At 63.1% G+C, this 25,387-nt stretch overlaps 3 protein-coding genes across 8 annotated transcripts in view; 1 reads left to right on the forward strand and 2 right to left on the reverse strand.

Moving 5' to 3' along the window:
• Positions 1-1,189: 1,189 nt before the first annotated feature.
• Positions 1,190-10,118, reverse strand: MST1R (macrophage stimulating 1 receptor). 3 transcript variants are annotated; one of them, XM_072876221.1, is made up of 21 exons: positions 9,962-10,118; positions 8,155-9,459; positions 6,719-6,907; positions 6,511-6,636; positions 6,263-6,433; positions 5,875-6,044; positions 5,604-5,781; positions 5,368-5,513; positions 5,091-5,252; positions 4,697-4,790; positions 4,390-4,611; positions 4,150-4,314; positions 3,905-4,064; positions 3,415-3,507; positions 3,116-3,337; positions 2,955-3,035; positions 2,670-2,851; positions 2,482-2,591; positions 2,206-2,371; positions 1,989-2,125; positions 1,190-1,899 (listed from the first exon to the last, which is right to left on the reverse strand). In XM_072876221.1, the coding sequence occupies exons 2-21, from the start codon at positions 9,370-9,372 to the stop codon at positions 1,629-1,631; spliced, it is 4,263 nt and encodes a 1,420-aa protein (XP_072732322.1). In that variant the 5' UTR covers positions 9,373-9,459; positions 9,962-10,118; the 3' UTR covers positions 1,190-1,628. The 3 variants fall into 3 exon arrangements, with proteins under 3 accessions (XP_072732322.1, XP_072732323.1, XP_072732325.1); XM_072876222.1 differs by having other exon boundaries at positions 4,150-4,296; positions 4,384-4,611; XM_072876224.1 differs by lacking the exon at positions 4,150-4,314 and having other exon boundaries at positions 4,384-4,611.
• A 1,330-nt stretch (positions 10,119-11,448) lies between these two features.
• On the reverse strand, positions 11,449-16,645 carry MON1A (MON1 homolog A, secretory trafficking associated). 3 transcript variants are annotated; one of them, XM_072876080.1, is made up of 6 exons: positions 16,426-16,641; positions 15,212-15,353; positions 14,482-14,949; positions 13,517-14,282; positions 13,259-13,406; positions 11,449-12,819 (listed from the first exon to the last, which is right to left on the reverse strand). In XM_072876080.1, exons 2-6 carry the CDS (start codon positions 15,336-15,338, stop codon positions 12,679-12,681), a joined length of 1,650 nt encoding a protein of 549 aa, XP_072732181.1. In that variant the 5' UTR covers positions 15,339-15,353; positions 16,426-16,641; the 3' UTR covers positions 11,449-12,678. The 3 variants fall into 3 exon arrangements, with proteins under 3 accessions (XP_072732181.1, XP_072732180.1, XP_072732182.1); XM_072876079.1 differs by having other exon boundaries at positions 13,517-14,285; XM_072876081.1 differs by lacking the exon at positions 13,259-13,406 and having other exon boundaries at positions 12,682-12,819; positions 13,517-14,285; positions 16,426-16,645.
• A 271-nt stretch (positions 16,646-16,916) lies between these two features.
• RBM6 (RNA binding motif protein 6) overlaps positions 16,917-25,387 on the forward strand; it is a 60,208-nt gene continuing 51,737 nt past the window's right edge. For both annotated transcript variants that reach the window (XM_072875706.1, XM_072875708.1), the window contains exons 1-3: positions 16,917-16,982; positions 21,899-22,008; positions 24,040-25,378. In XM_072875706.1, the coding sequence (XP_072731807.1) occupies positions 21,965-22,008; positions 24,040-25,378 (1,383 nt within the window). In that variant the 5' untranslated portion in view covers positions 16,917-16,982; positions 21,899-21,964. The remainder of the gene's footprint in view (positions 16,983-21,898; positions 22,009-24,039; positions 25,379-25,387) is intronic.

The raw sequence follows: 25,387 nt of genomic DNA on the forward strand, positions 1-25,387 counted from the left end.
GGGACCTCCTTGTCGGGACGAGCTCCTCGCAGATGTGACATCTGCCACCACTGCCAGCAAAAGGAGCAGGGAAAGCGGGCTTGTGCGGTGGTGAGCATCGGTGGGGGGCTCAGCCGCTCTCCCCGGCTCCTGGGCAGCCTCCAGGCATGCCCCGGGGCACGAGCCGCACCATCCCCTGCATATGCAATGGCTGAAGCAATTAGGGTGTAATTAAGGGAGGCTGGTAATGGCACTCGGTCACCAGATGCCAGCCCCAAGCCCGGTCTGGCGTCCCTCACCAGTGTCCCATGCAGGTGGGCAGCGGTGTCCAAAAGCAGGCAGCGCTGGCGGGTACTGCAGGCTGGGCACCACTGACTCCGCCACCGTGATCCCACGGCCTGGGCACCGTGATCCCAGGGGCACCGTGACACCTGGAGTGCCACGATCCCATGCCCAGGGCACCGTGATCCCAGGGGCACCTCGCTGCCAGGGACACTGTAATCCCATGCCCTGGGCTCCATGACACCAGCAGCACTGTGATCCCATGCCCAGGCACCCCTGATCCCAAGGGCACCCAGATCCCAAGCCCAGGCACCCACCACCCCAGGCGCGTCGTGATCCCAGGGGCGCCGCGATCCCGTGCCCAGGCACCCATCATCCCACGATCCCAGGGGCACCATGACCCACCTCCCGGGCAGCCGGATCCCATCACCCCCCGCCCAAGAGCACGGTGCTCCCCACGCCATCTTGCGTCCCATCGCCCATCGTAGCCGCGCAGCCAGGCGGGCGCTTCGAGCCCACCCAGCTGGCCAAGCCGCCGGCAGGGCTGCCGGGGCTGTATTTAGCTGCAGCTGAAGAGGGTGGGAGGGGGATTTTTAGGAAAATCCTTTTTCTTGATGCCGGCATCACCTCCTGGATGCCCGGGTCCCCCTCAAGCGCAGGGGGCCGTGGTGGGACCCGGGGCGCATGGGGTGGTCCCGGCATGGCGGGCACTGGGGGACGGTGCCCGGGGTGGCCACACCAGCACCGGTGTGCAGGTGCCCTCCCGTGGCTGGCACGGGAACGGTGGGTGCACCCTCACCTGTGCCCCCTGCGAGGTGGGTGCCCCCGGAGGGTGGGGAACCGGGGTGGGAGCCCTCTCCACGCAGGGGGACAGAGGTGCTGCCAACGCGGGCACGGCCCCCCCCAAAGACACAGCCCCAGCCCGGGAAAAAATATAATTAGGTTTTAATGAGTGATTTGAGCAGCCAAGGGGTTGGAAACCCCTCGGGACCCCGGGGTGGGTCAGGCCACCCCATGGCACCCGCCGGGGCTGAGCCAGGGCCCCACAGCACAGCCTCACTGCTGTGGGGCTGAGCCCCGGGCCCCACGGCACAGCCTCACCGGTGTGGGGCTGAGCTCCCCCAGCACCCAGCCAGTGCAGGACTGAGCCCCACGGCACCCTGCTGGTGTGGGACCAAGCCTGGGGAGCACCCAGCAGGGTCTGGGTGTGAGCTGTGGGACAGCACCCCACAGCACCCAGCTGCCTCCCAGCACCCATCCCATAGGGAGGGTGCTCCATAGCACCCAGCTGCGCCCTGCATCCCTCCTGGGGGAACACGCCCGCAGTGTACGGGGGTCCTGGAGCCCCCACGGTGCAGGGCACCCCATCAGCACACGGCTTTGTCCTCCTCGTCTTCTTCCTCCTCCTCCTCTTCCTCCTCCTTGTTGTCCTCGTCCTCATCCTCGCCATTAGGCAGCTGCCCCAGGGGGGCGGGGGGGAAGGGGGGGCCACGCTCCAGGTTGACATAGGTTACGGCCAGGTTGACGTAGTGCTCACCCTCCAGCATGGCCAGGACACGCTCCAGCTCACCCACCAGCCCCGTGAAGGACGGCCTCTCCTCGGGCACTGGCGCCCAGCAGCTCAGCATCACCCCGTACCTGCCCCAACACCCCCCGTCAGCACCGGCGGCCCCCGGGGCGGCCCCCAGGGCCACCCCCCCCCCCGCCCACCCCCCAGCCCCACTCACAGGGTGTCGGGGCAGTGGCAGGGCTGCGGCAGGCGTCTCCCCCGCAGCAGGTAGCGGGCCATGTCGTAGGGGTCCACCCCGGGGTACGGCGATGCCCCCCGCGTCAGCAGCTCCCACATGAGCACCCCAAAGGACCACTGCCGAGCAGAGAGCTGCCATGGGGTGGTGGGCGGGATGGGGACAGGGGTCGGGGGGCTGGGACGGGGGTTGTGCCTACCACATCCGACTTGGTGGTGAACTTTTGGGTCTGGAGGCTCTCCAGCGCCATCCACTTGACGGGCAGCCTGGCGTGGCGGTGCTGCCGGACACTGTAGTATTCCTTGCCAAACACGTCCCGTGCCAGCCCGAAGTCGGCCACCTTCACCGTCAGCGTCTCGTCCAGCCTGTGGGACACTGGTTTGGGGGGCGGCCACCGAGGAGCACCCCCCATGCCCACCCCCGGGCCCACGGGGTGACCTCATGGCAGGGGTCGGGCGGGCATGGCCACACTCACATGCAGTTCCTGGCCGCCAGGTCCCGATGCACAAACTTCTTCTGGGCCAGGTACTCCATGCCCAGGGCCACCTGCAGCCCGAAGCCGATGAGGTCCTTCACCGTGGGGCTCTGCAGGGTGGCAGTGGTGAGCGGGATGAGCCCAGCCCCCAGCCCCCCGCCACTCCCCTCCCCAGGGCGCCCCCGTACCCGCTCCTGGGCGCGGATGAAGTGGCGCAGGTCCCCGTGGCGCATGTAGGGCAGGACAACGAGGGGCAGCCCGTGGTGGGGCAGGCACACCCCCAGCAGCGAGAGCACCTGGGGGTGGTGGAAGCTCTTCATCAGGATGCCCTCGCGTAGGAACTCCTCCACCTCCTCCACGTCCGTGATGCCTGCCGAGAGCCGAGCCGTGGGGTGCCCGCTGACATGCCACGCCATGCCATGCCACGCCATGCCATGCCACGGGACTGTGCCACGGGAGCGAGTGCTACTCACGGTGCAGGGACTTGACGGCGCAGTGGAGGTCCCCCAGCAGCGGGTCCACGTAGGTGCCGTGGTAGACGCTGCCGAAGTGCCCTGTGGGGAGAGGCGGCGTGAAGCTGGTACGACACACGGCGAGCGGGCGATGCCGCAGCCAAACGGGGATGCGGCGTCACCTTTGCCGATGACCTGGTGGCGGTGGGTGATGAGCCGCTCCTCGGGGATGAGGATGTCCTTCACCTCCTCCAGCAGCTCCGGCCGCAGGTCCTCCAGGCAGCAGGACGTGGTCCTGAGCAGGGGCACGGGGGAGCCGCCGCCCGCCACGCCGGCACCGCCACCGGCACCGGCGACGCGCGCTCGGGGCCGCACCGGGCCGGGACTGCCTGCCGCGGGCAGCACTGCCGGGACAGGCAGAGGCAGGGTGAGGGCTGGGCGGGCACCCGGCACCCCGACGCCGCCGGCGGCACCCACTTACCCAGCACCTCCCTGTAGTCGACGCCGGGGCGCTGGGTGGTGGCGGGGGGCTCGCTGCGGCCGGGCTGCACCAGCAGCTCCAGGTTCTCCGTCCCTGCGGGCGGCAGCGGGGTGGGCGGGGGCGGCGGGAAGCGGGGCGGGGGCCGGGGCAGGGGCGCAGCGGGCCGGGGCAGGGGGCGGCGGGCCGGGACGCAGCGGGGCAGCGGGTCGGGGCAGCGGGGCGGCGGGGGCAGGGGCCGGGGGCAGCGGGGCGGCGGGGGGCCGGGGCAGGGGCGGGGCAGCGGGGCCGGGGCAGGGGCCGGGGGACAGCGGGGCGGCGGGGGCCGGGGCAGGGGCCGGGGGACAGCGGGGCGGCGGGGGCCGGGGCAGGGGGCAGTGGGTCGGGGCAGCGGGGCGGGGGGCAGCGGGGCGGCGGGGGCCGGGGCAGGGGCCGGGGGGCAGCGGGGCGGCGGGGGCCGGGGCAGGGGGCGGCGGGCGAGCGCGGCACTCACCCCCGCGCTTCCTCCATCGCCAGCGGAGCAGGGCCGCGGCCGGGACGCAGCAGAGCAGGCAGGCGAGGCCGGCGCCCAGGGCCAGGCTGGCGGCCAGGTCCAGCGAGGCGGCGGGCGGCAGCACCCGGCCCAGCGCCTGGCAGGCGCCGTTCACGCAGATCTGGGGGAGCGGGGGGGGGGGTGGGGGCTCAGCGGGGACGGGGCGGGCGACACCGGGGAGGGCCGCCCACCCCGGGGGTGCCTACCTCCACGGGGGCCCCGGCCGGGGGCAGGCGCGGCTCCCGGGGCAGGCGGCAGGTCACCTCGTTCTTCAGCACGGTGGGGCGGCAGTCCCGGCCCCCCACCGTCATGGTGATGTTCATGCAGGCGGCCACGGCGTCCAGCCCCAGTTGCTGCCCAGACACGGCGCCCTGAGCCCGGCGGTCCCGGCGGCGGGACCCCCCCCCCCGGCCTGGCTCAGCCCCCCCTGCCCCACGTACGTGCACCTCGATCTCGTCGTCGCCGGGCTTGAGGCGGAGGTGTCCGCCCTCCTGCTCCCAGGGGAAGACCTCGGGCCGGGGGTAGTAGCGGAGGCGGAAGAGCCAGCGGCCGGCGGCACCATCCAGCAGCACGCTCAGGTTCCCCGACGCGGCCTCCACCTTGCTCTCGAAGGGGAAGGCCGGGCTGCGGCACAGCAGCCGCTCCGGTGCCCGCGGGTCCTCGCACTCCTGCGGGTGGTGGGATGCTGGGCACCGGCGTGGCACGGTGGGCAGGGCGGGGCCGGGGGCGATGGCCTCCTGTCCCGGCACTTACCGTGGCTTCGGTCCTCACGCCGCTGGCCTCAAAGCAGATCTTGGTGCGATACACGGAGTCCAGGTGGGTGCCGATGATGGTGAGCATTGAGCCCCTGTGGTGGGCAGGGGTCAGGGCCCCGGGGGACACGTGGGCCCCGGGGTGCGTGCCGTCCCCAGGGTGCATGCGGCACCCAGGGTTAGCATGGTCCCCAGGGTGCGCGTGGCCCCTGGGGTGCACATGGTCCCTGGGGTGCGTGCCGTCCCCAGGGTGCATGCGGCCCCAGGATTAACATGTTCCCTGGGGTGCAAGGTGGTCCCTGGGGTGCACACGGTCCCCAGCACCTCAACCAGCCCGGCCAGGGCGGTGGGGAGGCCGGGGCTGTCCCCCAGGGGAAGGGAGCCCCTGCACTCACTCATAGCTGCAGCCGGGGACGATGGCCGAAACGAAGGGGTCAGGGCGGTACTGGAAGCGCAGGGGGGCCTGGAACTCCTCCCCATCGATCCACAGGGCCACCAAGGCTGCGCCCAGTCCGCTGGCAGTGGGAGCCGTGCACCGGATCGCCCCGTCGCCCTGCCTGGGGACACGGCAGCCATGGCTGGAGGGGACAGTGGGACTGCGGGGGGGGTCCCTGTGCCCGTCCTCGTGCCAGGGACCCCGCTGTGCCTGGCGGGGGCAGGACAGGGGTGTACCTGGGCTGCCCGGCCAGGGGGCACTCGGAGCCATTGACCATCACCCGCCAGCTGCTCCCTGCCGAGAGGTGGCTGCCACGCAGGGAGAGGTGGGTGCCACCCCCCCGGGGGCCAAACAGGGGGTGCAGGGTGCTGATGTGGGGTTCCTGGGCAGACACAGGGTCAGTGGGGTGGGTGGGTGAGCCAAACCGCTCCCCCAAACCCTGCCAGGGGTCACCGCCAGTGCGAGGCCGTACCACAAAGACAAAGCCACCGAGGGTGGCCGAGCCGTGGACGTGGAAGCCGGAGGGTCTGGCGGGTTCTTCCACGGTGAGCACCACGTCGGCGGGGCCCCCTACTGCTGTTGGGCCCCCCGGCTCCAGCTCGCACACCAGCACATCCACAAAGTCCTTGCGGCGGGAGGTGGGCAGGGGTCTGCAGGGTGGTGATGGGGGGTCAGCCCCAGGCCAGGGGGGCAGCCCCCGACCCCTCTCTGCTACTGTCACCACCCCCGGCACTGCCGTGCACCTGTGGCTCCTGCTCTCCTCCGGCAGCACGGTGCAGCCTCGCTGTCCCACCGCCACCCGGTAGGTGCCAGGGGGGCTGCGGCGGGGGTCGGCGTCCAGGTGGGAGCGGAAGGTCATGCCGCAGAGCGTCACCCGCGTCCGACCCCGCAGAGGGGCACTCCGGGGGTGGAACTGTGGGAGAGACACCCCTGTCGTCCTGAGCCCCGAAAGCCCGGTGACCGTCGCGGGTCTGGAAAGCCCCTTCCCTAGGGGAGTGCAACACCCATCCCAGGGAGGGGGTCTCCAAATGAAGCAAGGGTCCCACCATGTGCCACCCCACGTGCAACCTCCCTCCCCATCCAAGTGCCCGGGACTTGTGGGGTGCAGGGGGGATGGCGGCGCAGACCTACATCGGTGAGGACGGGCGGGCAGCTGTCCTGGACCCAGGGGCCGGTGCACTCGTGGCGGCGCGTGCACCCGTCCCTGCACCAGCCGCAGCCCATGAAGCGCTCAGCCCGCAGACAGCGCTGGCAGGTGGAGAAGTGGCGGCAGCCGGGGCCGGTGACGTTCAGGCGCCACACCTGTGGATGGAGAGCGGAGGCGAGCGGGTGCGTGGGGCTCGGTGCCCACCCCGCACCCCCCTGCGCCCCCCACTCACCTTGGTGCCGGCGGTGAAGAACAGCGAGTGGCTCTGCAGCCCCATGGCACCCCGCACCGGCCCCGGCTCCCCCAGGGAGAAGTTGGCCAAGGTGAGGAGGTAGGAGCTGGAGCGCTGGAGCACCATCTGCGGCAGGGCAGAGCAGGGGGCTGAGCACGGCCCCGCACCCCACCGGGCACCTCCCACCCCTCCCGGTCCCTCATCCCACCTGGTAGATGCGTCCCTCCACCGTGCCCAGGTGGGCCACAGTGACGTCCCCCAGGGCGGTGACGAAGATGGAGGTGAGGAGGACACCAGCCAGGTGCCCGTTGAACAGGTCCACCTTATGGGAGGCAGTGGGGACAAGGGTGGGCTGGTCCCAGCAGCTGGTGTTGGTCACTGGCGCCGAGAGGTTCACCTGCAGCCGAGTGCGGGATGGGTGCCCTGAAGCCAGCCCTGGCACCCTGACCCCCCGCACCCTCACAGGGGGGCACAAGCTCTAGCCACGAGATATTTTGGGGAGCGCCCGATGGCCCAAACTCCCCTCTGGGCTACGAAAATTTTTGGGGAAAAAACCCGTCTGCGGCCCCTCCTGCAGCCCCCGGGGCCCCCGTGCAGCGTCAGTCCTGCCCTCCCCTCCCGCCCCATCTGGATGCGGTTATCGGTGCCAGCACCGCGGGGCGGGCATGCCAAAGCCAGCCCTCCCCAACCCCTGGGGCTCGGCAGGGGGCTGGGGATGAAGGGGGACACCAGGAGCCGGGGGGATCTCCACCGGCCCCCCATTGATGCTTGGGGCCGTGGGTCCCCTCCTGGCTGGCCCTGCCAGGGGCGTGAGTCAGCGGCAGTGAGCTGTCTGCTCCGTGTGCGGGAAGAGGAGGGGATTTGGCTGCGCCTCACCCCGCGCCTGGCTGAGAACACCAAAACTCGTGTCACAGGTGCTTGCTGGGACCCTGCCTGCAGAGGGGGCCCTGCCGGGGCCCTCACCTGTCCCTGTCCCGGCTGTGCCAGAGCTTGTCCCTGGGACACAGCGTTCCTGCTCCACGGCTGTGGCAGACGAGAAATGCCGGTGACTAATTGCGCTTCCGCCTGCGGTTTATTTGCCCAGAGAAGGCGGCGGCCCTGGGGCCGGGGGGGCAAGGCAGGAGTGGCCGGGCACCCTGCACACCCCAGCCCAGGAAGCGCCGAGGCCCCGTGGCTTCCCCGTCCCCCACAGACCTAAACAAGCTGTAGAGGGTGGCCATTAACAACCTGGTGCTGGGGGCAGTCACCCCGGGGGCTGGAGCCGGTGCTCCCTGGGGCAGCCACACCGAGGAGACGGACTTTTGGCACGGTGCACGCAAAGCGGCGGTGCGCCCACGTGCCCAGGACACGTGTGTGCAGCACACAGCTCGGGCGAGCACGGGGTGCCCGGGGTGGGGAGCACGGCCGGATCCCCGCTGGCACCCTACCTACTCGGCACGGCAGGGGCTGGCAAAACATGGCGGCCCCTGCGATAGGCGGCGGGCGGCTGGCCAGGCTGACTCACACCTGGGCGATGCCGCTCTCCCCCTGCCCAACCCGCCCCCGGTCCACCCCGCTTTACCAGCGCTCCCCAGCATCCCAGATCTACCTCCCCGCGGCCCAGCCGACTCCCAGGATGGACGCGGCACGGGTCGGAGGACTCACGTTCTGCGGGCAGTACTCCACCGGCTGGAAGAAGCTGAGCCCCCGCAGCAGTGGCTGGTGCCCGGTGCCGCAGCACTTCTCCATGCCCTCCTCCATGGCCTGGTTGAGGAGGCGGAGGGGGAAGGCGCAGACGGCCGAGTTCTCCCGTGGCACCCTGCTCTCTGGCCAGCTCTCGGCAAAGGCGCCGAAGAGCACTGTGTCGGTGTCGTTGATGCCGAGGTCGCGGGCCAGGCGGGCACCGGGGCGGGCAGTGTGGGCGGCCTGCAGCACGTTGTAGGCGACGTCCCGCTTGGCATCCTCCTCACCTCTGCGCCGCCGGCGTCGCTTAGACTCGAAGCGGCAGTCAAGGACAAGCTCGCGGTAGTGGCGGAGGTCGTGCTCGTGGGTGCTGAGCCGCGCCAGGCGAGTGTGGTACACTGCCAAGCCTGGCCGCTCCGGCTGCACCGTCAGGAAGTAGACGTGGTCCCCGTCGGTGAAGGAGTGCACATAGTGGATGGTGTAGTTGTCCCGGTATTGTGGCAGCACCGTCAGCCACTGGAAGTCATCTGAAAAGCCATCCAAGGTGCCCTTCAGCCTGCGGACAGACACCGACTGCGGGCTGTACCGCGCTGCCACGCTGCTGTTGACGGTGGAGCCGAGGTAGAAGAAAGAGGCGTAGGAGGTGGCCACCACGGTGGCACTGGTCCCCAGGGGGCTGGCCACGCAGTCGGGGCAGGATGCGGGTCTGTTGCCCGTGGCCGAGTACAGGCAGTGCGTGGCCGTGATGGCCACCTTGCCGTCCTGCACCTCCAGCTGGTGCTGGTAGCACAGCCCGTGCTGCGCCGTGCTGCAGCTGTACAGCCACGGCTCCAGGGGGTCCAGCAGCAGCAGGACGTTGTCCGTGTCCTTGGGGCCGTCTGCGGCAGCTGGGCACAAGCGGCAGATCTCGCATTCGGCGCTGCCCGCCGGGCCGGTGACGAGGACCGAAAGAAGGTGCATCTCGGGGCTGGCCAGCAGGATGCGGTTGCGGACGGCCACAAAGAGGGCGGCCGGGCCGGTGGAGTCGGCAAAGACAGCGACGTTCTGTACGGGGCTGCCGGCATCGAGGCTGGGCAGCGTGTAGGGGACGGAGAAGTTCCTGGTGGAGCTGTAAGGGATGCGGGGGCACTGCCAGGCGCTGGCGGCCAGCGGGGCCAGGGCGAGCGCCAGCAAGAGGCATGCACGGCCCGACAGCCTCATGCTGCGCAGTGCTGCTGGCGCGGGGTTATCGAAGGTGCTCAGCACCAAGCAGGGTCGGGACACATGGAGCACGGGTCACCATCGCATCTGCCAAAATAAAGGAGAAAGGGGTTCACCTGCCGCGGTTAGGCGAGGACCCTGGGGCACTGCCGCAGCCGTGTGTGGGGCAGGGGGTGCCGGGGTCCCCCAGGGCCAGACGACGACGGGTGCTGCCGGGGGAGGATGGGCCGCACCAGACCTCTTCCCAAACACCGCGAGCGGGAGGTGAAGCCAAGCTGCCCGCGGCAGGGGGACAAATCCTGCCTGCTGCCACCTCCCAGCCACCCTCGCCCGTCCCCCGCGGGCATCCCTGCCCCGCACGGCCCCGCCGAGCCCCCTCCTGCGGACGGGAATGGGGACCCTGCCAGCCCCCCGGGGACAAGGAACCCGAGGCCCCCCCCGGGGCCGGGCCGGGGATGGGGACCCCTGCCAGCCCCCCGGGACAGCGATGGGGACAGGGGATGCCCGCGGGACCGGGACAAGTCCCCTGCCAGCCCCCCGGGACAGGGACCCCGACGTAGCCCCGGGCCGGCCCCCCCGCCCAGCTCACCGGGGCCGGGCCCGGTCCCCAGCCGGGGTCCCCGCCGGGTCCGGCTGCCGCCCGCCCCGTCCCGCTCTGTCCCGTCCCGTCCGGTGCCGTGCCGGGCCGTGCCGGGCGGCGGGGCGCTCACCCGAGCGCTGCGGGGCCGGGCCGGGCCGGGCCGTGCCGTGCCGGGGCGGAGCGGGGCCGGGCCGTGCCCGAGCAGGAGAGGCAGGACGGGGCGGGCCGGGGCGGGCGGGCCCTGCCTCCGGCAGCGCGGGGGCTCCCCGGGGGCCGGCACCGGCAGGCGCAGCCCGGGGGAACGGGGGTGCTCGGGGGGACAAGGAGTCCGGGGGGCACAGGGGGAGCCGGGGGGCACACGGTCCCGGGGTGCCCGGGGGGACAAGCTCGGGTGGGCACGGTGCCCCGGAGGGCCGCGGGCGAGAGCCTCGGCCCCCGAGCAGGACACGGGGTGCGAGGCCGGCACCGTGCCCCGGGTGCCCGCCGCAGCCCAGCGCCGAAGGGGCGGCCGTCGGAGGGTCCCCGTGGCTGGGAGGCGGCTGCCGGCATCCCGGGGTGCGGGCGGGGTCTGGGCCCGTTGGCACCCGTTGGCCCCTCTGCCGCAGCCCCCGGCCCCGCTGCCACCGGCGGCAGCGGCTGTCGGCACCCCGACAACGAAATCGCCGCTTCCCCGAAGCTGCCCGCGCCGGCACCGCGCTTGCGACTCACTTCCAGGGCAGCGGGGCGGCCTCCCACGGGTGTGCAGCAGGCTCAGCACCGGGTTTTCCAGCCGGGGGGCAAGAGCGGGGCCAGGGCAGCCGCAGCTTTGCGAGGGGAGCTGTGGGGGTTATTTTGGTTGTGCCCATTCTTTGCCTCAAGTCCCTTTATCCCCCCCATCGAGGGCTGCCTGCGGTGGCAGGAGGTGCCGGCGCTGCCCGGACCTGCCGCTGTTCCCACGGATGAAGGAAGACGCTTTTCGTGCTGCTGTATCGCACGGATTTGCCCTCCAAGTGCCCCGTTGCCCTTGGGCTGTGGGTCCCAGCTGCGCACACGGACTTTTCCTCCAGCTGAGCAGGGCGCTGCCTCACACTGCCGGGGAACTTTGGTCCCAGAAGGAGCTGAACCCGCCGAAAACGGGCTCCCCTGCCCTCCTCACCTGGCCAGCCTCAGCCCTCCCACGCTCCCGCCCCGCATTGTGCAAGGCCCGGCGGTTACGCTGGCCCCGCGCCTTACCCAACAGCTCCTTCCTCCGTCTCCTGCTCGGTTTCTGCTCGGTTTCGACATGAGCTGGCCGTGGCCAGCTCATCCCAGGGTTTTCGCTGCTCCCACCCTCCAGCCGGCACTGCCTCCTGCCAGCGCAGCCGCCGCTGCCTTGCACCGCTCTCCGGCAGCTTTCGCAGCCCCGAGCAGGTCCCCAGGGCTGGATTGCACCATACCCAAACTTGGACCAAACCTCCCCCCCAGCCTGGCCACTTGCCCCCCCCAAGCGCACACCCATGAACGTGAAGAGAGTTGACTTGGGGTCCAGATACTGTTTATGAGCAAAGACAAGCGATTACACTCTGGCAGGAGCATAAATACGGGAGCAGAGTCCCTGTGCTAGCCCTGCCAGGTCCCTCCCAGCTCCCTCGGTGTCTTGGTGCCACCTCGGTGGCTCTGCCCCTTCCTCAACACCCGTCCCAGCGCTCGGCCGACAGCCCCAAAAGGCGGGGTTGGGCTGTGCCCAGTGTGCTGCAGCGTTCACGGGCGCTCAGCCCCACACCAGTGCCTGGGGATGGCTGGGGAGGAGGTGGCCCTTGTACAGCAAGCTCAGCATAGCTGGCTCGAGGGGCTGGGTTTGGGGGGCAGGTGCCCCCGCACCAAGGGGAAGACCCTTTTTGGGCTGGGGGACCTCCAGGGGGCTGTGCTTCAGCCGCCCCTTTAGGGTCTGCTGCCCAGGAGCCAGCACCACGAGCCCACAAGCACCCCGATGGGCACCCCAGTACCCCGAGTCTCCCTGGGCTGCTCTGCGTCCCCGTGGGGAGGTAGGCAGGACCCTGCTGGCCTGGCCGGGGCAGGCTGACCCGCCACCCTGCCTGCCAGCGTCCCCAGGGACATCCTTCTCACAGCCACGGTGGGAAGGGTCCAGGCACACACAGAGGCCAAGGGGGCAAACCTGCCTGGGCAGGGCTCTGGGACTGCCAGGGGCTGCCTGGCACTTGGGGGGCCCGGCTCTCCCAGGGCAGGGAGAGGAGCAGTGCATGCCCCAGGCCAGCCCTGCCCCCCACCCGGGTGGTGTCACTTGCCCTCTGCGGGCACAGCAGCACAGAGGTCCCCCAAGTCCTGCCACGTCTCTCCTGGGGACCCCCACCCTTGGCACAGCCACAGGATGGCAGAGAGAGGAGGGTGCCAGGCTCAGGCAGCAGGACCCAGGGGCTCAGCTCCCCTCCAGCAACCCAGGGTACCAGTAGCCCCGCTCCAGGACCCCCACAACAAGGGATGGAGCCGGGGGCCACAGAGGAAGGGCAGCCCCCCAGCTGGGGGGCATTGCCTGCAGATGTGAGAAAGTCCTGCTCACCCCTCCCCCAGGCAGCTGTGCACCCCGTCTCTAACACCCAGGTTGGACAGTCCCATTGGTGGGCTTCCCCGTGCTCCAGGGTCCCACCGTGCCCTCTCCCCTGGCCTCACGGCCCGGGCTTCCCCAGGGGACAGGCTCCCTGGCACAGCGGGGGCTCCCCCGGCTGGCACCATGCCCTGGGCGATGCCCATCAGTATGTCTGGGGCGTGAGGATGAAGAGTCGGTCTTCCTCCTTGCGGATCCACTTCATGAGCTTGTTGACAGCACTGATGGCGCCGGCCTTGGTCCCCAGGGGACTGTAGCATATGTAGAGCTCAAAGGCGCTTGTTACCTGGGTGAAAAAACAGGGTACACGCTGGACACACGTCTGTGCCCCCCTTGGGGCGCACACTGCATCTTCCCCCCATGGGCACTGGGGTGGCAATGGGGTACCCTAAATGCGTGGCACTTGGCTTGCTCAGAAGCGGGGGGACCGAACCCCAGGGTTTGCCCCCAGAGTGGGTTTTCTCCACGGCACCGGGGAGCTCATGACAGCGCATGGCACAGACAGCCCTTGGTGCTGGCACTCGCCAGCCCCCACTGCTATCCCTGCCCATCCCTCCCTGGCACAGGGGTGCACGGGGGCAGGCTGGCCCCCAAAAGGACCATGCATGAGCAGGGGGCCACCCTGGGGACCATGGAGCTGGTGCTGTGTTGTGCCACCCACCCCCTGCTCTGCCGCGCAGGACCAGAGAAGACAGGCTCACCCAAACCCTGCAGACGGCCCTTACCCAAGCCAGGAGGTTCTCACGGGGGCCCGTGAAGTAGATATTCTTCAGGGGGCGCGAAGAGTTGTGAGCTCGGCTGTGGAGGTACTGGTAGAGCCCCAAGAGCCTCTCCTTCTCCTCCTCCCGCACATAGGGTGCCTCAATCTCGGGGCTGCAGGAACACAGCACCCCGTTAGCCCCCTGGAGAAGGGGATTCATGGAAGAGGCTTGCCCCGTGCCCCACGCCACGGCTTTGGCCCGATGGTTCCCCAGGGGCCTCACCTGGTAAAGAGCCCAGAGCTTTTCGACTTATAGATGAAGTGCCGGAGGTCAGGGATGCCCACCTGGGCGACGCTGTAGAAGGGGGTGCGCAGGGCCTCCTGCAGAGCGTGGTGCACGCCCCGCCGCCGCAGGCGCTCCTGGAAGCGCCGCTTACAGTCGGAGACAGTGAAGAAGTCCTCGCGGTCGGTGGAGACCAGCAGGAGGCACAGGTCCATCTCCTGCTCCAGGTAGGAGATGTGGGCATGGAAGAAGCCACTGGAGTTGAACTTGGGGAGGCAAATGGGAGTCCAGGCTTCACCCTCCCGGAAGGAGGAAGAAGAGCTGATGAGGTTGAAGAGCAGATGGAGGTCAATGGGGTGGAGGAACTGATCCTTCTTCCTCACGAGAGACACTAGCTGGTTCCCTGACAGGAGGATGGAGAAGACCAGGCTCTTGGCCTTGGCCTGCTGGAGGCTGGTGCTGACAGCATCCCGGACGCTGGCGGCCAGGGGCAGGCAGCGCACGGCGCCCATGAGGAAGCTGGGGTCGTGGGCCATGAGGTCCAGCAGGTTGTCGGTGATGCGCTCGGAGCCAGCCAAGAGCCTGCGCAGGTCATAGTTCTGCTTCTGCTGGAAGATGTGGTTGAGCTGGGTCCAAGTGAGCAGGCTCAGGATCTGGTAGTAGATGTAGAGCAGCTCATGGGCGATCTCCTGCTCCGACTGCCGGGTCCGCGCCACTGCCACCAGCACCAGCGGGCTCCTCCGCACGAAGACCACCTTGTAGCCATCTGCTTGGGAGGGAGTTCCCCGGGAGGGCCGGGGACAGACCTGTAAGCCTGGGTCCCCAGGGCTGCAAGGGGGAGCCAGGCTGCAGCCTCTCCCCCCCAGCAACCAGTCTGCCCCTGGGGAGAGCTAATGTGGCCCACGGCAGGAGCACAGCCAGGCAGGCCATGAGACCCCACATCCCACTCCCCCCCAGAGCAGTACCTGCGTGGATGGACCGGATGGCGTTCTTCTCGGCCTCCAGGAAGGACACCAGGGCCATCATGACGCCCATGGTGCTGGAGAGGGCCTCCTCAGAGCCGTAGCGGGAGTACACGGGCTTGCCTGCCTCGCTCAGCACGAAGACGTGCTTCCGGTGCATGCGCCAGGCGTCCATGGTCACGTCCTCCTCCTCCTTGCCAGACAGCACTGAGTCGCGGCGGGTGGTCTGCGGGGACGGCTCTAGCTTCCCCTCCTTGCTCTGCCTCATCTCCTCCTCCAGGTCGAGGGCCATGCCCGTGAGCTGCGTGCTCAGCTCGCTGAAGTCCTTGCTGATCTGCTCCATGCTGGTCGGCTCGGCCGGCTCCCCCCGCCTCTCCTCCGGGCTCCGTGCTGCGGCTGCCCCGTCCTCGGGACTCGTCAAGTCCTCATAGGAGCGGGTGTGCACGAACATGGCTCCCTCCTGGCCCGCCCCTGGGAACAACGGGCCGTGCAGTGTCTGACCGCCTGTCCCCCACGCTGACGCAGCGGGCGGACGGAGGGTGCAAAAGGGACAGCGGGTTGCAGGGAGGGACCTGCCCTCCTCTCCCCATCCCATGGCACCTGGGGTGTGGGTCCTGGGGACTCACCAATGGGCCCGTCTCCCCCTGCCCGCAGGGCTGTGGACGGCCCAGCCCACATAACGAGGAGCTGCTTTTTCCCCTCGCTTACTCCCGTAGTGAGTTCTGCCCCATACCTGGCTCCGTCCCCTGCGCCAGCCCCGGCGTGGGGCTCTCAGACCGCTCCGCGTGCTGCCCATCTCCTGGTGCCAGGGACCCGTTGGGCACTTCCCAGCCTTTCTTCTTGTGGACATCTGCAGCCATTCCTCAGGGCAGGACCTGCGGGCAACCCACAGCGTCACCCCTCTGCTCCCTCACCCGCAAAACGGGTCCCGAAAGGCTCTGCTCTCAAGAGGGGCCATGCCAGCATCCTCAGCCCAATCCTGCTGGCTCAGCAGGCAGCACCGAGCCCTGGTGAGACGACAGGAAAGCCGCTCTAATCCAGCAGGATTTCCTCCCTCCCACAGCCCCCGCTCCTTTCAGCCCCCAGGCCCAGGCACCTTTCATCCGGGCTTGGCCCTGATTTCCCCCGAGCGCTGGGAAAGCCGCTCAGCTTCCCTCTGCCGTGTCCCGGCAGCGAGGGGGAAGGGAGCCGGCCCCGGATGGGGCTCGTCCCACGTACCTATGAACCCAGAGGCCTTGTGTTTGCAAAAGGCGGGTTTCATGGCCCTCCTTGGCCTGGATTAAGCGGCTGAGATGAGACCAGGCTGGTGACGCTCCCCCTGAGGCCAGGGCCGCTCAGATGGTGTCACCCCTTGCGAGCAGGGTGCCCTCTCGAGCCCCGGCCCCGTGGGTCAGCTCTCCTGGGCAGAGCCTGGCCGTGCTTCCAGCCCCGCTTTCCTCCCTGCCCCGTGGGGAAACCGGCCCCAAAGCGAACACAAGCCCACAAGCGAAAGCAACAGCAGGAAGGCAGGCTGGCCGGGGACCCTGCGCCTCCGAAACCAGCTGGGGGGGAGGCTCGTGGAGCCCCGGCTTCGCCCCGTGTTTCGTGACAGCTCCTGTCCCCCGGCACCCAGCCCCGACACCAGCAGGTAACGCCACACCGGGGGAGCCGGACCCCCACCCCAAAAGCCTGTGACACCCCAACAGCCCTGGACGCGGCCGGGCTACGGGTTAGGGTCCGTCCTCGCCTGGCCCTTCCCCTCCTGGCGGCACGGCTGCCAGCCTGCTGCCCTTCCCCGGAGCTCCCCGCGGGTGAGGGCCTCCCCAGGACCCCCGCGGCCCAGTGCGGGGCCCGTCCCGGTCCCTCCCCCGCCCGGGGGGTCACCGCTCCCGGAACACCGACGTGCCCCGGGGAAGCGCCAGGCCCGGGACCCCCCGCAGCCCCGAAGGACGGCGCGCAGGGACCGACCTCCGCGGCTCCTCCCGTCGGTGCCGGAGGCCCGGGCGAGCAGCGCGGCGGGCGCAGCTGCGGCGGGGGCCGCCCGGCAGCCCCCGGCACGGCCTAGGCGGGGCTGGGGAGACGACGCCGGCGGCGGGCAGCCGCCTCCCGCCCCGGCCCCAGCCCCGGCCGCCGCGGCGACCCCGGCATCGCGGCGCCCCGCCCCGGCGGCCCGGCGGGAACCGCCCCCCGCGGCCTGGCCGGGCCCGGGCCTCGCCGCCCCAAGGTCGGGCGCCGGCCCCGCGGAATCATGGGAGTCGTAGGCAGTCCCCGCTCGCCGCCGCCGCCGGCCCGCCCCTTCGCGACTACAACTCCCGGCAGACCCTGCCCGCCGCGCGGAGCACGCTGGGAAATGGAGTCCGCCCGCAGCCCCGCCGGCGCGGGGCATGGCGGGAGCGGTAGTGCGGCGGCCGGCGGGGCAGGACTCCGCTTCCCAGAGTGCCGCGCGGCGGTGTCGGGGAGCGGAAGTTCCGGTTTCTCGCCGTGGTTGCGCTAGGCCTGGCGCGGCGGGAGCGGCGGCGGCAGAGGTGAGGTGCGGCCCCACCCCACCCCGCCGGCCTGGCCGCGACCCCGCCGGGGGAGCGGCGGCGGCGGGAGGCTGCCCGGTGCGGGGGTGCCGCCCGGCGCGGCGGAACCGGGCGGGGCTCGCGGGCTTTGCGTGGGGAGGGGCGCGCGGGCGCGGGGTCTGGCGTGGGGCCGCCGGGGTGGCGGAGCGGGGGCGGCTCCCGCGGGTCTCCCGGGGCGCGGGAACGGAGCGGGGACGTCTCCCGGCGTACAGGGGCGGGGCAGGGCAGAGTCTCCCGTACGGGCGCCGAGATAGGAGAGCGGGGAGGGGGTGTTTCTGGGGTGTCCCCTGGGATGAGGGGGGTCTCCCTTAGTGTCGTGAGAGGGGAGCGGGGCGGGGGTCTCCTGAGGGCCTCCCGGGACGGGGAGGTGTCTTCCCGCGGGGCTGTCTGGGATAGAGGGGTTTGTGGGGGGTCCTTCCTAGGGGCCGCCTGGGAGAGAGGGGGGGTTCCTCCTGTAGAGTCCGTCAGGATAGAGGGGCGGGTGTGTGTCTCTTTTGGGGTCACCCGGGGACAGCCCCAGGCTGGGGGCTGCCTCCATTGTGAGCTGTGAGGAAGCAGGTCCCGGCTCCGTGCCCCGGCGTGGCCCCGCATCTGGCTGCGGGCTCCGTCTCCTTGTCGGAGCCCCACGCCCCAGTGGGACGGGGGCCGCAGGCTTGGGCAGCTCGGTCCCGGTATGGGAGTACCACGGGGTGCCCGCACGGCTGTGCCGAGCGTTGGGGCCTGCTGTCTGTGTCCTTGTCGGTGGTTGTGTTTCTGGGTATCTCTGTGTTATTCTGAGGCCCTGATCAAAAGTAGGGCTTCTTTCACACCGTGTCCTATGTGTTTCCATGAAAAGCGGCTCAGAACACTCGTGTTTTTAAAGGAGATGGACAAAAAGTAGGCTGGGTTCATGCTGGGATGTAGAGAAGGGTGATCAGGGCTGGTATGCGGGGCTGGGGGTGTGTTATCTGATAGTAAGGCTCAGCGATGGGCTGAACAGGATTTTGGATGGTAAATAGAGGCTAAAGTGCAGACAGAACATGGCCCAGCTCGCGCTGGAGGCTGGTGAAGGCCAGGTAATGTGGTGGTAGTGAACTACTGGGAGTAATAACAGTGGCTCTCATGTTTTGTTTTTTAAAACAATTGGCACCACAAGAGTTTGATGTTGTTGCTGGTGCGTGGTATTAGTTTTGGAAATTCTGCTGGAGCTGGAATCCATTTTTTTATCCCAGCAGGGTGTTGGTGGTGTGAAAGCCTCTCCCAACACTCCCTAGTTGGGAATGCACTTGCGAAGTCCTTGGGGACAAGCAAGGTCAGGATAGCAATGGGGAGGGTTTAGGAGTTCACCCGATAATTTCTAATACACGTTTTTAAAAGCATCATACAACTGAAAAGCACACGCATCCCTTTTTTTAAGTGAAAACCTCCAGCCTGACACCTGGAAGAGCTGAAATGGTTCTCTCTCCCTTCTCTTTCAAACTTCAGTGACATGGTTTTGATATTTCTGCACTTCTGGATTAGACATCTGCAACTTTAATGTTGGAAATAACAGGCTTTTTTGGCTACTTGCAATTTCCATAGCTTGGGGAAACGTTTTCTTTTGTACCTCCTGTAGTACTTGAATGTCATAGAAGCTTTTTCCTTTCTTCAGCCTTACAAAAACTTTACTGGGTGCAGAAAGTTGTTCTGCAGCAAATTACTTCCTCTGTTCTTTGAGTGTAGTCTTGTGTGTAGTTGTGTGTTTGATTTCTTCATGGTCTATAAATACCAAGTCTGACAGCCTTGGCAAAATCTGTTTGGAAAGAAGTCGTGAGTATCGGAGTATTTTTCTGAAAATAGCATGTCTTTGAAGCTTCACCTTGCCTAATCAGTCACCAATTTCTCCTCTCTCCTCCAGATTTGGAAAACAAGGTGCAAAGTTGGGTGTAAGTCAGTGAGGAGATGCTTGAGGACTGTGCTGGCATTCCTCACTCTGGCCCTTGCCAGAAATCTTTAATTATTCCTTAAGAAGGCCGGCTTCTTAGTCTGGCTCAGTTGTGTGCTTCTGATGTACAATGCCATTATTTTATCATAGTATGATGTAAATTGAAAGAAGAGATCCAAAAGAGTCTGCCGCCAGGCTTGGCACATGCATTTGGGAAGCAGAATCGGGAACGTCCCCTGAGCAGCAGTGCCGGGCGCTTGGCTGTCTGGGGGTGCACCGGGGAGGGCAGGGGCACGGTCCTTAGAAAGTCCTGGGGTGTAATTGCCAGGGAGCATCCGGAGCTCCATCAGTCTCTCCTGTCCGCTGGGAGGGCTGCGGGACCACTGATCATTGGAGGAGCTAAGACCGCAGAAGAGCTTCCCCTCTTTTGAGACTCACCACTGGAGCCGAGGCTTTGCCACCAGGAAACAGAGCCAGCTGGGAGAGGAGGAGGGAAGTAAAACGCATACTTTCAGGATGCATATCGGCCCTCCTGAATAGTCAGTGTAATTGTAACAGCTAATTATTGTTGTAAAAGAACTCTAAACCCGGGCTCTGTGGGTAACTGGACCGTGTTGTGTGTTCTGCAGCTGCCTTACTGTATCACTCTGAAATGTTCTTTGTTGCCATCTCCTTCAGATGCGTGGTTGTGACTGAGGTATGGCAAAACTAATTGATGCATAATTCCTAGCACTTGAGGGTGGATTTTTGCCGTGCTTTGCTGTTGGCCTGGCCCCAGCCCCAGGCTCTGTTGGAGTGGTTTTGGCAAACAGCCTCGCTCACACTGACCCGCCCAGCATCTGCCTGTGAGCAGGGAGGTGGGAGCTGAGCTGGCTGTTACCTGAAGGTAAATCCTGATGGTGTCTCATCACAGCATGCATCTCTTGGAGCAGTTGTAGCAGGGCGTACCTTCAGGAGATCTTGATGTTGGTGGAAGCCAGTCTGAGAAGTTTCTGTCCTTGTCCTGCAGTTTGCTGTCACCTTGTTTTGGGGGGCTGTGTAATAAACTGTATCGCTGAAATGACCTGGGTTAAATATAACTCTTTTCAGAGGGTCATCCATGGTGCAGACCCAGAAAAGCACAAGCTGGCACAACTAACACATTGTGCATTGCCAAAGGCAGAGCAGAGGGAGCAAATTGTATCAGGCTGAACAGGGGACTGTCGAAGCCAGCGTTGCTGCCTGTGTTATTGAACCATGACCTCATACTCGTGGATGTTGCTGCATGGCTCAGCTGGTCTATGCCAGGCCTGATATCAGTCCAATGGTGATTTTTTCCCTGCTTGATAATTTGAATATTATGTCCAAACAGTTCCCAGCTTGCAAGGGATTTTTTTTTTTTTTAAGCATTGGTAAGCTTGTTGACTTAATGAGAACTGGAGTCGGGGAGGAAATCCAAAAGGGAAGAACAAGAAACACCAGGTCTGCAGGCTGCAAAAGATCGTAGATAAAAGGACTGGCTGATGACAGCCAACTCTAATGATGACTGCCATAACCATCTCCATTCGCCTGTTCTCTCCGTGGAGGGTGCAGTGTCAGTTCTCTTGGATTCAGCTCTGAGAAAGGAGAAATGATAGAGTTTGTGGAGAAAATCCTTGGGACCAGGGAGGTGCTTGTTGCATCGAGAGCCATGGAAAACGTGAGCAGACCAGCACTCTTGGGCTTGAGTGGCCAACTGAATGAACCCATTTCTTTAGAAACGGCATTATGGCGGATGGATCTGCGGTGGTGTACAGGTTGCCTTCATCAGCCTCCACACCCTTGCATACTGAGGCCTGCCAGGCCCTGCCCTCCCCGGCTCCCGTGTGAGCATTTGCTGATGGACCCTGGCAGGAGCGGGTACTCCCTCTTGGCAGGGCAGCTCCCTTCATCTCCTTTGCACAGGCGGCTGTCGGCCGTGGCGTCTGGAACCGATCCCTGGTGTAATGTCTGTCATAACCTGCTCTTTCGACCTGCCACCCATATGGCAGCACTGGCCTTTGGACGTGAGAAGAAACAGGATCTTGTGTGCTTTTCTTTGACGTTAGCTGCTCTAGCCAGGCCTGGTGGTGACTGTCCGTACTATCTGCAGTTCCACCTAACCACTGCAGTTAGCTTAATTCTGCTTCTGAGCTGCTATGTAGAAGCATGTGAGCCCCAGGTCTCCTAACCTTGGTCTGGTGGCACGGCAGCCCTCCTGAACCACTGCAACTGGATTATCCAGAGCAGGTTTGAGACCATCAGGTTGCTAGCTACTTCATTGTGCGCTATGCTCTGCTGCAACTTTTTTTTGGGAAAGACGGAAGTACTTCCCCTTTCAAGTCCTGGCTTTGGCAATTGCCAGGAAATCCTCACCTTCTCCGCTGGTGGGAGGAAGTGGATGAAATTTTAGATCACTGTTGAGGCAAGTGTTATTTACAGCACTCAGCTTGATGAGGGCAGTGTTGGAGAACAGTGCTGGTAATGATTTACTGGCAAAGCCTACTCTGTTATCTACGTACTTTTGAGGGCAGAGTAAGCGTAGTAGACCAATAGTAGCGATCGTTTCCTTGAACAACGAAGAGCTTTTGGCAAAAATAGTTTGGATTAAACATTAATTGCATACTTGTTCGGCAGTGGTCCTTGTTGTTTATAGATTGTGGTGTTCTCACATTTCTAGCTGCACTCTGAATAGTGTCAGACAGCACAGTATGTTGGAAAGCTTTATGTTAATCAAAGCAGATATCAAATTGTTTGCCCACCCATATTGACAGTTTGATTTTGGAAGTCATTTGACGCTTGCAAATTTGAACATGGAGAAACGCAACAATTAAATTCATTCATGCCTCAGTGTAGTCTTGTATATTTGTGGATTCTGATCAGATGTTCCACACGCCCCTTCTCTTAACCAGCAGTCTTTCTTATGTGATGTGTATTCTTTGCCTTGTGGCTTATTGTCACGTTATTTATTCAACAGGTTGTGCTGTCTTGGTGTTCTTAGAGTGAATTAACCATTTCTGGAAACCTACCAGACAAGATCAAAATGTGGGGAGACCATCGACAAGGCAACAGAATGGGGTCTTTTCGGTAAGCATTTGAACGTACAGTTTGTTTCAGCAATGTTCTTAAGTACAATAAGCCATAGGAACTTTCTGTTTGTCAATATTTTTGTACATCCTCCCATAAGCAGACTATTTTGGTAAAAGTTCTGAGGTCTGCGTGGAGCTAGGTGTGATTGCCAAAGAATAGGCAAGTTAAGTGACAGTGTAACTTTCTGCATTTCTGTGAAGTTTTTAAATTTCTTTTTTTTTTTTTTAACAGCAGCTGCATTTAGTATTTCTATTCCTTCTCCACACGACCTTTTCTAGCGATACTTAGTTTAGCTGTTGTAAGCTAAGGTGATGATATGCCATATGGATTTTGGTGCTATGCGCTGTTAAGACCTAGAAGAGAAGCACCTAATAGTGTGATGTTGATTCTCTTCAACCATGGTGCTTGCCTTAACTTCAGAAATACTGGCACTTTTCATTGCACACAGGATTTTATGAAAACTTTGAGAGTTTAGCTCTCTCCATGAGGTTAAGTAGACCATATATTCCCATGTTCTTGGCCATGCTCCTTCATAAGACATTTTTGAATGTGACTGGAACTGTTTTAAAGATCCGTATGCAACTGGATCTGCACAGCATGATATTTTTCTTAGTTTATATTCCTCTGGTTGTTACTAGGCCCTGTGTTTGCAAGAGGGCTCTGGGTATAAAAAAAAAATAAAAATGGAGGCACCAAGAGCTAGGGTTTTCCTCCGTTGTGCATAATTCTTTCACCCTTTGCTCACGTGTCCACCTCAGTTACTTGAATATCAGTGTGATAAAGGTACTTCTTTATGGCATACCTTAGGTTTCTGCGATAAGAATACTTCAAATAATTGTCCAGCTGCAATGTGTTGAGAAAGCTGATGACATTTGAGCTATAAAACCCAGTATCCTCCAGAACATGTCTTAATGGTATTGATAGGAGCATGATTGTGCTTTGTGATGGTGTCAGTAGTGCTGTTCTGCTGATTTTAAAGTGGATTTTATTGGCATCATTCCTTACTGTATTGGGTGGGGAATTCTAACCTCAAACCAAGTTTTAATTACTGTTCTATATGGTGGTGAAACAGGGGCATGTAGCTTAGGAAATGGTTTGATTAACTGTGCAAATGTCACCTTGTATTCTGTTGGTGAGTGTAGTGAAACTTGAAGAAGAACACGACTTGCCATAGTTGCTAAGGAAATGTCCACTGATTTGGGTAGTATGTGGTGTTATTTTAAAATGTGTTGATATTTTATTATTCTATTTTTTAAAAAATGTATTGGAGCCTCACTTAGATGAAAAATCAGGTAGCTCCATCTCAAAAAAAACCTCACTGGGTTTTGAAAAACTGTCTTAAGAGGAAATCTCTTTCTGAGTGGTTTTATGCAGATACCAGGAGAGCTCATAGCTACAGTGTTGTAAACTCGGTGTAAGACAGCCAGTCTGGAGGCACGAGCATAGGATCATCTTCAACGTTGATTGTTGGCATATTCCTGTGAGGCATCCTCAAAGTCTGAACTGACAGCTCTCGGCATTTTGCCAGTTTAGACTCCAGCACAAGGAAGCATAAATGAGTCTCTGTAGTATGTTAATAGAGCATGTTTGGTAACCTCTGCTTTTATGTGCCTCAGGATCACGTGTGAAGTTAGCCGTTTGTAATACTGCCTGGAGAGCTTAAGCTCAAGTGGTTCCTCACAGGCGTGTGCTGGTGATGCTAATGAACAAACACACCAGCTGGTGGAACCTTGAACAGCTGCAGAGCTGTGTGCAGTGCAGGACTATGTGGATTGCTACCATCATTAACCCATTAATATTGCAGGTATTCCCTGTTGAGTGCTTCTGGAAATTGTGCTGAAATGGGAGCACCCAAGTTTACTTTCTCACATCTGTCGTATGCTGCCTCATCTTAAACTGCCAAACATCAATATCTTCTGCGGATCTTAGACTGTTACACAACTCTATAAAAGTTTAGAGAAGATTGTGCTGCTGTGTAGATTTCAGACTCTAAGCACGTTATGAATAATACTGTCTTTATTTCTACAGTGGGAGCCAAGAAGAAAGGTTTGCTCCCGGGTGGAACAGGGAATATCCTCCTTCCCTTGATAGTCTTGCTCAAGAAAGACACTCTGGCAACTTCTCTGGCAGAGAATCACTTCCTTTTGATATCCAGGCACTCACAGGCCTCCTCAATCCTCAGTTTGCCAACAGAGAGGAACCTTCTTTCAGCTTTGGAGCTAGAGATGGACCACGTAGTGACTTCAGAGGTGGGGAGGGGCACCATGATTTCAGGGGCAGAGATTTCCCATCATCTGACTTCCAGGGCAGAGATGAGTCTCAGATGGATTTCAGAGGTAGGGAACCACCCTCTTCTGAGTATAGGGGCAGGGATATGTACTCTGGAGACTTCCGGGAGCGAGAAGGACCACCTATGGACTTCAGGGGTGGGGACATTCCTTCAGTGGACTACAGGAACAGGGAGACGTTCCGTATGAACTACAGGGATAGGGAAGCACATAATATGGATTACAGGGGCAGAGATGAACCTCCATCAGACTTCAGGGGAAGGGGGTCTTTTGATCTAGATTTCAGAGGTCGAGATGGATCTCATTCGGACTTTAGGGCAAGAGATGTGCCTGAGTTAGACTACAGGGGCAGAGAGCATTCCTATTCAGACTTCAGAAATAGGGATGTACCTGATTTGGACTTCAGGGGTGTGGGCACCTCTGATCTGGACTTCAGAAACAGAAATGCACCATCGTCAGACTTCAGAAATAGGCACAGGTCCCGGTCTGATCAGGATTTTAGGAGCAGAGATGTGGCTCCTCCTATGGACTTTTCAGACAGGGAAATGCCTCCTGTGGATCAAAGCCTTGTAGATTTTAGGCGCAACCAATCTACTGTACCTTTAGCAGAAAGAGAGGGCTCTGGTTTAAGCACCAGCAAGAGAGAGGAGCCTGCACTTGGTCTAGACAGAACTCCCTTTGGTAGCCAAAAAGGAGAATTTCAACATTCGGAAGCACCAGCCGGAGAAGAGGAATCTCACGGATTGCATCTTGAAGACGACACTTCACACAATTTCCAAAATAGCTGTGGACCTCTTCCTACTCTTCAGGACCAAGAGGAGCAACCTCAGACCTTTGCTAACAAGCAGCAACAGCAGCAGCTTTCTGGGGGGGAGCAGCAAAGATCCGATTCTGATCTTGGGTTAAAGGGTGAAGGTGGCCTGGATTTCCTTGGAAGGCAAGATACTGACTACCGAAACATTGAGTATCGTGATGTGGATCACCGGCTGCCAGGGCATCAGATGTTTGATTATGAACATGGCAAGTCCTTTTCAGAAGGAAAACCCAGCAAAGACTCTAGGCCCTATAAGAGCCTTCAGGTAGGTGGT

Source organism: Ciconia boyciana, chromosome 11 (genome assembly GCF_034638445.1).
Source record: "Ciconia boyciana chromosome 11, ASM3463844v1, whole genome shotgun sequence".
NCBI classification, from domain to species: Eukaryota; Metazoa; Chordata; class Aves; order Ciconiiformes; family Ciconiidae; genus Ciconia; species Ciconia boyciana.